Source organism: Astyanax mexicanus, chromosome 23, assembly GCF_023375975.1.
Source record: "Astyanax mexicanus isolate ESR-SI-001 chromosome 23, AstMex3_surface, whole genome shotgun sequence".
In the NCBI taxonomy this organism is placed as follows: Eukaryota; Metazoa; Chordata; class Actinopteri; order Characiformes; family Acestrorhamphidae; genus Astyanax; species Astyanax mexicanus.
The window spans coordinates 19,833,263-19,846,737 of record NC_064430.1 but is presented as its reverse complement, the minus strand read 5'-3'; the positions used below and the strand labels follow the sequence as shown (position 1 = coordinate 19,846,737).

At 40.6% G+C, this 13,475-nt stretch overlaps 1 protein-coding gene across 3 annotated transcripts in view; it reads right to left on the bottom strand.

Moving 5' to 3' along the window:
- Nucleotides 1-13,475, bottom strand: part of map4k3a (mitogen-activated protein kinase kinase kinase kinase 3a) — a 48,567-nt gene that overhangs the window by 20,990 nt on the left and 14,102 nt on the right. For all 3 annotated transcript variants that reach the window (XM_007229977.4, XM_007229979.4, XM_007229978.4), the window contains exons 3-10: nucleotides 4,500-4,590; nucleotides 3,012-3,076; nucleotides 1,692-1,747; nucleotides 1,554-1,601; nucleotides 973-1,015; nucleotides 734-806; nucleotides 363-494; nucleotides 211-273 (exon numbers count right to left, since the gene is read on the bottom strand). In XM_007229977.4, the coding sequence (XP_007230039.3) occupies nucleotides 211-273; nucleotides 363-494; nucleotides 734-806; nucleotides 973-1,015; nucleotides 1,554-1,601; nucleotides 1,692-1,747; nucleotides 3,012-3,076; nucleotides 4,500-4,590 (571 nt within the window). The remainder of the gene's footprint in view (nucleotides 1-210; nucleotides 274-362; nucleotides 495-733; nucleotides 807-972; nucleotides 1,016-1,553; nucleotides 1,602-1,691; nucleotides 1,748-3,011; nucleotides 3,077-4,499; nucleotides 4,591-13,475) is intronic.

The following is a 13,475-nucleotide window of genomic DNA, read 5'->3' as shown; positions in this document are numbered from 1 at the left end:
TTACAACCCTTTAAGTTACATCAATCAATACAATACATCAATATCAATCACAATAATGTCAGTAACATCACTGTCAATCACAGTACAGCCAATCACGACACTGAATTTCAATCCTGTAAGTTACAATAATATCAATCACAATAATGTCAGTCACATCACTGTCAATCACAATACACTATATCACAAAAGAAGGTAAATGTTTAATCTCACCATCTGACTTTGTCCTTTAGTTTGGGTGGCTGAAAGCTGCTCTTGGTCATCAGGAACAGGGCTCTGAGAAGAGATGGACATTGTTTAACTCAATACTCACGTCTTTACACACTGTGTGTGTGTGTGGTGTGTGCGTGGTGTGTGAGATTAACCTCATCGGGTGTAGTTCGAACATGGGAGGTTGGAGCTCAGCCAGTTCGATGGCGGTAATGCCGACAGCCCAGATATCACACAGGTGATTATACCCCCCTTTGCGCTCCACCGCTGCCACCTCTGGAGCCATCCTAACACACAAACACAGCACCACAATCAGGATCATCACTGAAAAGCTTACATCTTCTATGCTCTGCTCTGTTTTCAGCTCATGTTTTAGAAATAAGTCAGTGAGTCAGAAATAAGACCAGGATGATGATCAGTTTAAGTGGTGCAGCATTTACATTAAACTGTCTTTTAAGGTGGAAGGGAAAATCTGGCTGAAAAGTAAACAGAGATATATCAGAGGGTGGGTTTTATGGGAACTTACCAGTATGGAGTTCCAATGAAGGACTTCCTTTTGGCCAGAGTTGCTGTGATCTGAGCCGAAACTCCGAAATCAGCTGCCATAAACACATTCAGAAACACAGCAACATTTACTCTGTGTGTCTGTGTGTGTGTTTGTTTGAGACAGAGTTGTGTTTATATGGAGTGTGTTCAATATTAGTGTGTGTGAACGTGTGTTTATGTATGTGATTGTGGTACGGGTGTGTAAAAAGAGTGTGTTACCCAGTTTGACGTAGCCATTGTCGGTCAGTAAAATGTTGGCACCCTGTTCAAAAAAAGAGAAAATATGTAAGGATGGGGACATGGACAAGTGGAGGGATGAAGGTTAGATGAGAGCAGGGAAAGAACAGGGGCGAGGGCGGGGACACAAGCAGAAATAAGGATGGATACGAGGTCGAGGATGAGTGCGGGAGCAAATGAGGTGTTTCACACTCAGCTTCGGTTTCTTCAGTAAAAACAGATTAAAAAATAAATAAATTAATAATTTCTTTCATCTCTTCACTTTAAAGAGCCTCTCAGTGTCCTTTCATCTGTGATCTGAGCTACAGGAGTAAATCAGTGACAGGAACTGCTCGTGAACACACACACTGATACACACACACACACACACACACACAAAACTTCTGCAGGTTAATGTGGAGCCATGCAGTAACAGCCATTTATATAATGAGCTCTAGGCAGAAGGAGTGTGTGTGTGTGTGTGTGTGTGTACATGAGTATGTGTGTGTGTGTGTGTGTGTGTGTTAATCAGGAGCTGGATCAGAGCTGATTTAAAAACACAGGAAGATCAAAGCAGACTTTACCTTTATATCTCGATGCATCTTCCCTTTACTGTGGAGGTAGTACAGACCCTGCAACACACACCAGTACATTTAGCACAGATGGATCTGCTTTGAATTTTTTTTTTTTTTTTTTTTAACAGAAAAAGTCACTGCTGTTACCTGTAGGGTTTCTCTGCACACGTATGCGATCTGCGACTCCATCAGAGGACCAGTTACTATACTCACACAAGAAACACACACAAAGGCATCACACTCAAACTTCAACTATGAAGAGTCTTTAACTGTTGGTGTTTACAGCTGTATTACATTGTTTAGTCCTTTTTTATTTAATGTCCTGATCCAGGTTTTAAATTGACATTTTCCAGTGTACAACAGTTCCACAATGCAACTGTTTTGTTCCCTTCAAAGAATGCTTCTCACTGCTGTAGGCTGGGGATAAGATCCATTAATAAGACCTAAAGGGGACCTAAGAAGGGGTGTCGGGTAAAAGGCGAAGAGTCCTGAGAGTGGGGACAAAGGGGATGGAGCACTAAGCATGGGGCACTAAGGATGGGTTTTTTGGGGCACTATAAACTATAGACTATATATAGACTATAAACACTGGGGGTGGGCTGTTGTGGATTGGGCACCAAGGACAGGGTGTGGTAGCTAGGCACTAGGTAAGAGACAGTGGAGCTGGGGTATAGGTGGAGGAGGGTTGAAGGTGTGGGCACTATGAATGGGGCACAAGAAAAGGGATAGATGGTGAGGAGTGCTGAGGATGGGAGAACTGGGAATGGGGTAAAGAGGGAGGAGTGCCAAGGATGAAGCCCTGAGGCTGGGGTATAGATGGAAGAGAGCAGGGCGTAGAGGGTGAGGAGTGCTAAGGGTGGGGGTTACTGGGAATGTGGTGTAGAGGGAGGAGTGCTGAGTAAGAGGGTACTGGAGATAGGCTTTTTGGGAAGATGAAAGGGGTGTTAAAGCTGGGGGACTAAGAACGGGGACACGTGGGATGGGCTGTTGGAAACAGGGCACAAAAAAGGGCACTGGGAATATGGTAAAGGGGGAGGAGTGCTAACTGGGGAAGGGGTATATGAAGTATAAGTGCTGAAGGTGGGGTACTAATGCTGAAATTGGGGACAATTGGGATGGGGTGTTGGTGCTCAAGGCACTAAGATTGGAGACACTGGTGGTGGGCTGTTGAAGATGGGGCATTAAGGGTGTGGGCGCGAGGCACTATAGATGGGGTACTGGGGCTAGGGTATAGATGGAGGAGAGCCAATGGTGGGGACTTATTTATGGACTATAGGAGGTAGGAGTGCTGAGGGTGGGGGCCTTGGGGTAGATGTGTCTACACTGGTGACGTGTGATGGGGTTAGAAGTTCAGAGCTGTCGCCTCAAGGCCATGCTGTGTCTAACTCACTACAAAAAGTCTCTGAACCATCTCTGCAAAAAAGTGAAGACACAGAAAGACATATGACACAATCACATGGGAGTTACCATGATAAATGTCCTGTAGGGAGCCTCCTCCACAATACTCCATACATATCCACAGCTTGTCTCTCCTAAAAAGAGAAAAAAAAAGAAAAAAAAAATTGCCTGTAAGAGGATGCTCAGCCTGCAGTCCAGATGGAGATGGGGGTGTGTAGACGCCAGGGTTAGGGTGGGCATTATAGCCATATTTTATCACTTTTGTAATACATTTCTTCACACTGTGCTCTTATGGAAATCTTGGACACCAGGAGTTAAGCTGGGACGAATGCCATCTGCACATTTCATTATGGAGAGAATTAGCCAGTTTACCAGTGCAGTTTACCTGGAATCACTGCAGTACAGGGTTCAAAACAATTGTCAGGGTGTTATTTTATGTAAATGTGCCTTTAAAGGTACTGTACAAGCTGTTTTTCCAGCATTAACAAAGTTAGAATAATATTATAGATATTGATATGTGATATGTATTAGGGGGTGAACAATTTAGACAAAAATGTGATGTGCAACATTGTTAATGGATATCGTTTTTTCTTTGGCACTTTGCTCAGCTATACTATTTTTTTCTAGGCTGGGAAGTAGCTTTGTGTGTGTGTGTGTGTTCACTGTGGACCTCTTCCTCACTCTACCAAAAAAAAATATATTATTTTATATAGACAAACAGCAACACATGTCTTGTGATGATGTCATGATTTAGGCCCAATCCTATTTCACCCCTTGGCCCTTCTACTTAGCCCTATCCCTCAATTTTGTATATGCATGCCTAGGGGTAGGGTGTTCCGATTCTTGTTAAGCTGAAAGGGGAGGAGGAAGTGTTAAGGCTACATGAACCTTGAAATGTTTCAGAGGCACGCGCTAAACGGACAGCTATGAAAATCACTGGCAAGATGGTGGCACAAATTACCAAAATAAACCCATAAATGTAAGAATTTTCTTTGTTAAAAAGTAGGATAACTGCTACACTACCATAGTTCAATGTGTAGTATTAATGTTAAATCACCATTTTCTGTCTAAAAAGCATAAGCATTAAACAAATGCTAGTAGTTTACTATCCTGTTTTACCTTAAATGGTATTGTACCACCTGCGCCATTTCTAAAGACATGAGATGCAGTAAAAAATTGTTAACCAGCAGGTAGCTTACTGAACTTTAGCGCTGCACAGCTATCTATATATCTGTATATGATTCCTTTTTAGAGGGAGAATTTAATCCCTTCCCCTTGTAACTTTGTTATAAGAGGAATGGGTTACACTCAAAAACAAGGCGTAGTGACACAAAAGAGAAATGGGATTGGGCCTTAATATTTTTTGCCATATCACTCCCCCACACACAAAATAAAACATACACAAACACAAGATACATCCCTGTTATGTTTATGGTCTTATGTCTTATGACATTTTAGAAAGGTTTTAGGGTACACTTTCATAACGTAAAAAAAAAACCAAACACAAAAAAAACTGATTAAAAGGGAGGAGACAGAATATTAGTTTTGCCACGGTACCTTAAATAACTGCCGAAATAAGCCACAATGTTCGAGTGTTTGCAGTCCTTCATCATGGTGATCTCCTGCTGAACCACTGCAAAGTCCTCTCCTGCAGGAAAAACAGAGACGGAGACAGTTAGGGAACATTCTGAGAACCTTGGGGACAATCTTAGAGCTCAGGGGACACAATAAGGGGACACAGTCATATCCTAAGGGGACATGTTTAATGTTCTCCCCTAGTTCTTAATGCATTCCCTGTTCTCAGTTTCTCCTCCCTCTCTTTCTCCCTCTTCACTATTTATGTCTCTCTCTACCTTTCTCGTCTAGTCAGCATTTTTTTCTGGGTCAAGATATCGACCCCTTTCCTGGAGATCCTACAGAGGAGAACAGAAAGAGAGCGCGAGCAAGAGTGAGTAAGAGAGAGAGAGAGAGAGAGAGAGAGAGAGCGAGGGGTGCAGAGAGGGAAGGAGTGTGTGTGTCCTAAACTACGCTTTTGGGCCAAACAGCACCAGAACAGCAACCTTCATTTGTAACTCCTGTCCCACACATCTGTTAGGGCTCGACGTGTGTGTGTTTGTGTGTGTGTGTGTGTGTGTGTCTATGTGTGTGTGAGCTTAGATGACACAGAGAACAAAGTGACTTTGTAGGTTGTGTTTAATGATCGAAGCTGCAGCTCGTTAGAAGCTGATTTTTCAGTAAAAGGTTTTTCTTCCAGGCGAACGATAAATAATCTTACGCAATTCCTCATTAAACCGCAAACTCTGCACAGCACCCGTCCCACTGTTCACACTCTGTCACACTTGTCCGGGTGAATAAATCTGTCTCTCACACTGTCCTTCAGCTGCTCACACACACACTTGACCTTCAAACACACACACACACACACACACACACACACGTTGCACTCTGTAGCAGTGTTCAGGTTTCAGTCCAGCCAGCTTCTGCAGCGCTTTCACACCAGCGCACTGACGGAGCTCCTGACCGGAGCAGGCTAATGCAGTTGTGAGCTTAAACAAAAACATGAAAACTATGCGCATTACAATAATGATTGGCACACATAGCTAAACACTGATGGAAGCTTTTACTCCACTAATAAGCAATAAGTTAACTGCATGCCTGCATGAGTCAACACATAGACGCCTCAACAAAAGTGATGGTGGCTTATTTTTTTTTTATGTACCGTTCTACCTTAAATGGTGCAGCAGAACTGAGAGTTTGGTGCACACACTCAGAACTTGAGGCACATTCTCAAAGTGTCTGAGAAGTGCTAAAAGAAGCTAGAGAAGCACCAAACAAGACCAATCCCATTTCACCTATGGCCACTACTACTAAGCCACTACCACTAAGCCCTATGTCCTGATTCCTATTGAGATAGAGGGGTGGAGTGAAGTGATAGAGCTACATGGACATCCAAATATAGGGATACACGAGATCACAGGCAAACAAAGAAAACCCACAAGTATTTAATTTGGTAAGAAAACTGATAACAACTGTTATCACTGTCAATTTGTAAAATCCATACAGCTGTATAGATTTGAAACATGGAAGAATCCACCTACGGACACGGAAACAGGGAAAAACCTAGAGCAAAGTTTCGCTCCTTTTCACCAAAAGTCAGATGTGGACTTAATAAAAATTACGCCAAAAACTTAAGGTTGCCAAACTTTTTCCACAGCTTTTCTGCTATTACAACAAACATCATTAGTAAGACTGATAATGAAGAGTGCTCTTTTTTATTTGTTAAATTAGAAATGTATCGTGTTCATTTCTTATGGGAAGAATTTAAACCACTTTCCTTTGGATCTTTGCAAGAGGAAGTGGTTGAAATTTTAAATCCTCCCCTTAAGAAATAGGACGACTTTAAAAAAAAAACACTTGAAAACAAAAAGTAGTGCTACAAATGAGAAATGGGACTGGTCCTTTGAGAAGCACTAAACAAGTCCTAGCTAATTGACTGCCTTTTGCCTGACTGTGTAAATATGCTCTACAAAGTGATGATAGTTGTGTTTAGCTCTTCAGAGATAAGTGGATCATTTTCTCCATAACACTGCATAAAGAGACGAGCCAAATCGCTGACAACCAGTGGACGGCGTCCTCCAGGGAACAGGCTGGGGTCAGGTCACTGTGGCGGGGACATGTGGCCTGCACTTCCGTTCAGCCTCGCTCTCAGGTGACACAGTGACATTCTCCACGAAAGAGGTGAGAGAGAATGAGTGAGGGAAAGAGAGTGAGAGAGAATGAAAGAGAGAGAGCTGTATGGACTGATGTTCCGATTACTCTCAGTTACTGCGGCAATTCCCGGCTGCCGTGCTGATCTACTGCTGCTCTACCTCACCTTTGAGTTAGAGTCCCATTGTCACTATTGATCAAATCCTTCTAAAGCTGTATCAGAGTGTTAGAGCAGGAAAACACACACCTATTCAACACAAACTTTCACATACTTTTCCAAATTAAGCAATGTAGAATGATCCACACATAGCAAAGATACCAAAGCTTATATAAGTCTTATACAGGTTTAAAACTGTGAAATAGGAAGTGAAACCCATATCCAAATGAGAAAAGAGCCACAAAGATGCAAACTCAAACAAAAGCAGAATTACAGTGTCTCTGATTACATCTATTCCCCTGATAGCTGCTGAAGCTGATCAGTAAAAAGGGCTGTCAAAATACAGCACAGAGAAATACTAAACACAGCCAACACATCCGAGCAAATACCCTCCAAATTCAGCCTGGCTATTTTCCTCATAGTAGACCTATCACAATAACTACATTATCAACTTATTCCATAAATGAACATGACCTCAATCATTTTAATAATCGTGACATTGTCCATTGTGTTTGCACGTACAAAATGCACTTACATATATTGTGACTGAGGGCGTGGCTATCATGATCCAAAATGTACCTTTACTAAGTCAAATGCTCTCCATTAAAACCCAAAACAAACTTAAAGAAACATCGTAATGGCCCAGTGCAGCTCTAGTCGCTTAACTTTAGTGTCTTTTAGGTTCATAATATATATATTATTAAGTTTATTGGTGCAATTTCTTTGCCAATAATATGCTTTATCGCAATAATTTCTGGGTTAAGATATTGTTCTCAAAAAATTCTTATCGTGACAGGCCTACCTCAGAGTTCAACACAGTTGGGCAAATTCCCTCAACATAGCTGGTCCAATCACATTAGATCTCAACATATTCAGGCAAATACCCTACTAATTTAGCCTGCCATTTTCCTCAGAGTTCAACACAGTTAGCCAAATTTCCCTCAGAACTCAACATAGTTGGGCCTATCCCATTAGAGGGGAACATAGCTGGGCAAAACCCCTCAAAACTCAACATATCCTGGCAATTTTCTTCAGAGTTCTACACAGTTGGGCAAACTCCCCTTTAAACTCAACATAGCTGGTTCAATCGCATTAGAGGTCAAGAAATGCAGGCAAATACCCTCCAAATTCAGCCTGGCATTTTTCTCACAGTTTAACAAAGGCAAACATAGCTGTATTTGACTTAACCTTCCCCTCGATCCCCTCCAAACTCAACATGGTCTAGCAAATTCCCTTCCGAACTATGGGCAAGTCCCCTCAGAGTTAAACAGAGGCAAATCAACAAAGTCAGACAAATTCCCTCCATGTTAATCACAGCCAGGCAAATCTCCAAACTCAATAAAGTCCTGTGCTTTTCCGCTAAACTCAATAAAGCCCAGCAGCAAATCACCTCCAAACTCAATACTGCCTGGCATATTCCCTTCAGAACTTTTGGGCAATTCTCCTCAGAGTTATACACACCATGGCAGATCAACAAAGTTAGACAAACTCCTTCCATGTGAATGGAATCTCTGAACTCAATACAGTGCAGTGCTTTCCCTCAAAACTCAACAAAGCCTAGCAAATCACCTCCAAACTCAGCACAACCTAACAGAGCCCCTTCAAACTCATCACAGAGTGGTAAATCTCCTCCAATCCCAATGCCCTGCAAATATCCTCACAACTCAACACAGCATGGAAACTTACCTTCAAACTCAACACAGCTGGTTAAATCCACTTAGAGGTCAACAAAGCCAGGCAAATTTCCTCAGAAAGCAACAGAGCATGGAAAATTCTTTTCAAAGCTTAAAACAGCCAGCAAATTCTCTGAGAGTTCAACACAGTCAGGCTAAACACAAAAGTTGAGTTCTTAGCACTGAATAAGCAGCACTTTCAATTGTTTTCCTACTTTGAGCTTCACAGCAATGTTCTGCACAGGATTTCACAGACTCTCTTAGGTGGTGCTTAAAGTTTCACAGTATTTTAGCATAGTAAAGTAAACTTGATCTGCACAAAGATGCTTTACCAAGTTTTTCTGAAAGAGCACCATTGATAAAAATCAGCAATCAGTCAAATAAGCTAAAAGGTGATCAACATTTAGCCCCAAAAACACTGACCGGTACATCTGTAGCTAAAATCCTTCACAAGCACACAACTCAAACTACAAACTACGGATGTGGTTTTTGTCCGTAATTTGAGGTCAATTAAAAATAATCATTATTTTACAGTCTTGAGTGCAGCACATTCTAACGCAAACAGTAAAATCACAATTTGAATTGACACATTCACTGACAATCATTGTTATTGACATTTGACTCATACAGTCTGATCTGCAGTGAACCTCTAAGACTTACAAGAGCGATATTATCACTTGCGGTTTGAGTCTGGACTAAGTGGGGCTAAAGTGCTGCAGGAATCTGCTGAGTTTCTCTTCGAGCCAAAGCAAATTCCATTACTGTACATGGAAACAAATACTCAACATTCCGCTGCCGACAGATAAACACTGAGAAACGCTGCAGTCGGATATCAGACAAGTTAAACAAAGAGAGCGTGTAGTTAAAATTAACTAATGTGAAGCCTAATTAGTGAGACATGTGACACACAGGTATTTTGAAGTACAACCCCAAATCAGAAAAAAAAATGTGACAAAAGGGAAAATGTAAATACCATATTTTTCTTACTATAAGGTGCATTTAAAATACTTTACTTTTCCCAAAAATCACCAGTGCGCCTTATGTCTGAAATTTACCAATCAGGTTGTAAGTTGCTGAGGTACAGCTTTATTCAGGAGTTCCAGTTTACTTCTCCAGCACCAGGGCTGGAGTAGCATTAACATTAGCCACTAACTGCTATTTCCCCGTTCAGAGGTGAGTATTATCAGCATGTAGCCTTTTGCTAACCCTGGATAGCACTGCTGGAGAAGCATTAGCATCAGCCGCTAACCAAGCTAGATTTTTCGTTGTTAAGAGGTGAGTATTTCGGACTTTAGCCTGCCAGTTTACCATAATAAAACAAGCTATGTGGGACAAACCACTGGCTAATATCACTCTGGCTTGCCGGGTTCCTCAGTGTAAAGCTGCCGGGCGACATTAGCAGCTAATTGCTAATTCTAATGCTGCAGCCTTAGTGAGCAAGAAATTCGGGAATCTAAGCTTACTGTAAATAAACTGAAGCACTTTACTCACCCAAATAAAACCTAAATTTCAGGAAAATTCTGTGTAGATTAACACCTAGCGCTCATTCGACTTTAAAAGCAAAAAATAATATTACAGTTTTATTTACTTAGCTTAGCTTTACTTACCTTTGTTAGCTACCACCCACCAACACAAAGTGGCAAGACCTGCTAAATTAGAAGTTTCTCTTAAAATGCACCTTATAATCCAGTGCACCTTATGTATGAAAACAGCCCAAAAAATAGACAAACATTGATAGTGCGCCTTATAATGCGGAGCACCTTATAGTGCGAAAAATACGGTATAGGAAAAAATGCAATGTTTCTCCCATTTGCTTTGCGATTTGGGGATTTGCTTTTGTTTAATGGCAGACAGTATGAACTAGGGGTGAGAATCTCTGCAATGCAATTATAAAACGATTATCAAGGCATCTTGATGCATCTTTTTCCTCACTGCATGACTACTGGGTACTCTTAAAAGTAAAGTATCTGTAATAATCATAATGAATCCTGTTATTTAATTGGCTTTTTTACATTTTTCTATTTACTGGAAAAAGCTAAGTTATTTCAATTAATCAAATGATTAATATAAAAATACTGGATTATGGTAATGATTAGACAAGCTTCAGCCACAGTATTAAAATAAGCTTGGAAGGAAAGGAAAAGCAGAAACAAAAATGTGATTATAATGTTTTGTCTGCCCAGTGTAATGTGTATATAAAGATGGTTCTATTGTTGTGGCTAATATGTGTTTGATCTGCGTATGAATACAGTATTATGGAAAATATATATTAGGGTTTTGATACTTTTTAAATATGAATATTATAACATGCTGAAGTACTGAGTTTAACAAAGAGCTAAGAAATAAACTAAGTAGCTGCATATTCTAACTACCTTATGAAAGAGGAAATGTGCCATCAGCTGTGTGTTTGCATGTGTGCGAGTGTGTTGGTGTGTGCGTGTGTGTGTGTGTAAAGTGAGAGAAAGAGACTATGAGTATCCCTAGCACAGCAATGGTGTGCCAACAGTTTGGAGGAAAATAAAGCAGAGAAAAGTTGGTATGCTATGGTAGCTTGCTGGATTAGTGTCCTTGCTAAACACGAACAGCGCAACAAATGATGCAGAAGGCATCAAAACTATGAATGAACACATATGGAGTTTTGTACTTAACAAAAAAGGTGAAATAGCTAAATATATATATATATATATATATATATATATATATATATATATATATATATATATATATATTCAGTGAGAATCTACAATGTAAATAGTCATGAAATAAAGAAAACGCATTGAATGAGAAGGTGTGTCCAAACTTTTGGCCTGTACTGTAATTTAGAATATGAAATTGTATCTATGTATATACTAGGTCAAAATGTGTTCCAATTATGCAAAATGGCAGGGTATCGATTTTTAGCATTAGGGAATAGATTCAGAATTGCCCATGTCCGAAATCAAGAAATTGAAATCCCCCCACCCCTAGTATGAAGCCAATATATTTCCTGTTGTGTCTATGCAACATTAGAATTTTTAATATACATTTTCCATTTCTTTATTTCAGGCCTGAAAATCATTTTAAAAAAAGGACACGCTACAACATTTTACAGCTTTTGTATAACACTTAAAGTTGTAAAAGCACAGAGGATACCAAGCAATGAAGTGTTTTAATTTAGTTATTTTGTCCCATTCTTTCTGCAAACATGCCTTAAAATGTGCAAAGGTAGGGGGTTGTCTTTACATTCTTTCTTTTCAAATTATAAATTTATATCTGGGACACGTCAGAAGTGCAAGCTGGCCAGTCCAGCATCCTCTTGTACCCTCTTCTTCACAGCCATACTTTGTGATATGTGCAGCACATGCTTTTACAATGGAAAATGTTGGAAAATGCATGAATATCTTTGGAAAAGATGTGGTCTTGAAGACAGAATTTCTACATTAATGCTGCATCAGAAACCTGGCTTTTAGACTTTTTGCTGATAACAGTCTGGAACCTCTTTTTCATCTTTAATCTGGAGCACATGACAGCCATTTATTCTAAAAACAGATCTAGAATACTAATTATTCATTCTGGTTGGATTATTATTATTATTTGGATGTTTCTTAAAACCTGAACAGAAACAGATTTTCTGGCCTGCCAGTGATCTAACTCCAGACAGGAACAAAAGCACTTGCAAACACAGTATGCCGAGTGTGTGTGTGTGTGTGTGTGTGTGTGTGTGTGTGTGTGTCATTGTCACCACAGCAGGGTCCTCTGGGTGTTAAGAGTGTGCGTGTTCAGAGTGTAGGTGACAGAATGTGTGTAAGGGTAAATATATCCGTGATAGAAAGAGCTGCTGATAATATGAAAATATGACAGAACTGCTTGAGTGTGAGCTCTCTATCTCTCTCTCTCACACACACACATTTTTTTCTTTGTCATTTGTGTGCAAGTGTTTACAATCAGATTAATCTCCAACAGTTTGGCTAATTCTGGCTGTATGTTTTTTTAATATCTGTTATGTTCAGCCGGATCTGCGGGATCAGGAAATCTGAACTGGGCTGTTTATTTAAACTTAGTTACAGTAGCAGCTTTATATCTGCTCAGACTCACGTCTAGGATTACACTCTCTGCGTGACTGCATGAGTGACCACTCAACGGGGCTACTTTAGTGCTTCTAAGCGAGCACACACACACACACACACACACACAGTTTACTCTGATGGCACCCAGGCGGATGCTGACAGTACAGCTGGTGACATTTCTGAGAGCGACCTCCAAACACATACATTATATATGAGCTCACTGCAGCAGTGCACACACACACACATACACAGAAAGGGTTGTAACACCCACTGCTGCACACACATCCATCAGGCACCCAGCCACCCCAAAACTGCTCACCCTTTCACCTGCAAAGCACCCAAGTAATTCAGACATACACACACACAGGTTTGGTTACTATAGCCACACTAATCTACTGCTAATCATCTGACACTAATCCTAATTAATTAAACTAAACTTTCTCCATGTGCAGATAATCAGTGGTTAAACACACACCTCAGGAGCACAACCTGATAACACACACACAAATAAGATGTAAAAGGATTTCCAGAATTGATTCCCTGTAAAGATCTATTTCAGAGTGGCCTGTTCCCGCTTCCCTGGGCCGGTATAAAAGCTTCATTCATTTTACATGAAGCTACAAGAACAGCAAACCTTTAATCCACACACACACACACACACCCACACACACATCTAAGCACAAACAAAAGCAGGGGTAAAAAAAAAATCTCCAAAATACCACTTTTCCGATACGCACTATCCTACACACCCCTTTCCACAGACATATGCTAACGTAGACACCTCTTCCACACACAAACACACACACACACCTTTCCATGTGATTTTTACAGACAGCCCTTTCCACAGACATCTTTTTCCACAGACACTCCTTTCCACATCCTTTTCACAGACACCCCTTTCCACATCCTTTTCCACAGACACCCCTTTCCACATTATTTTCCACAGACA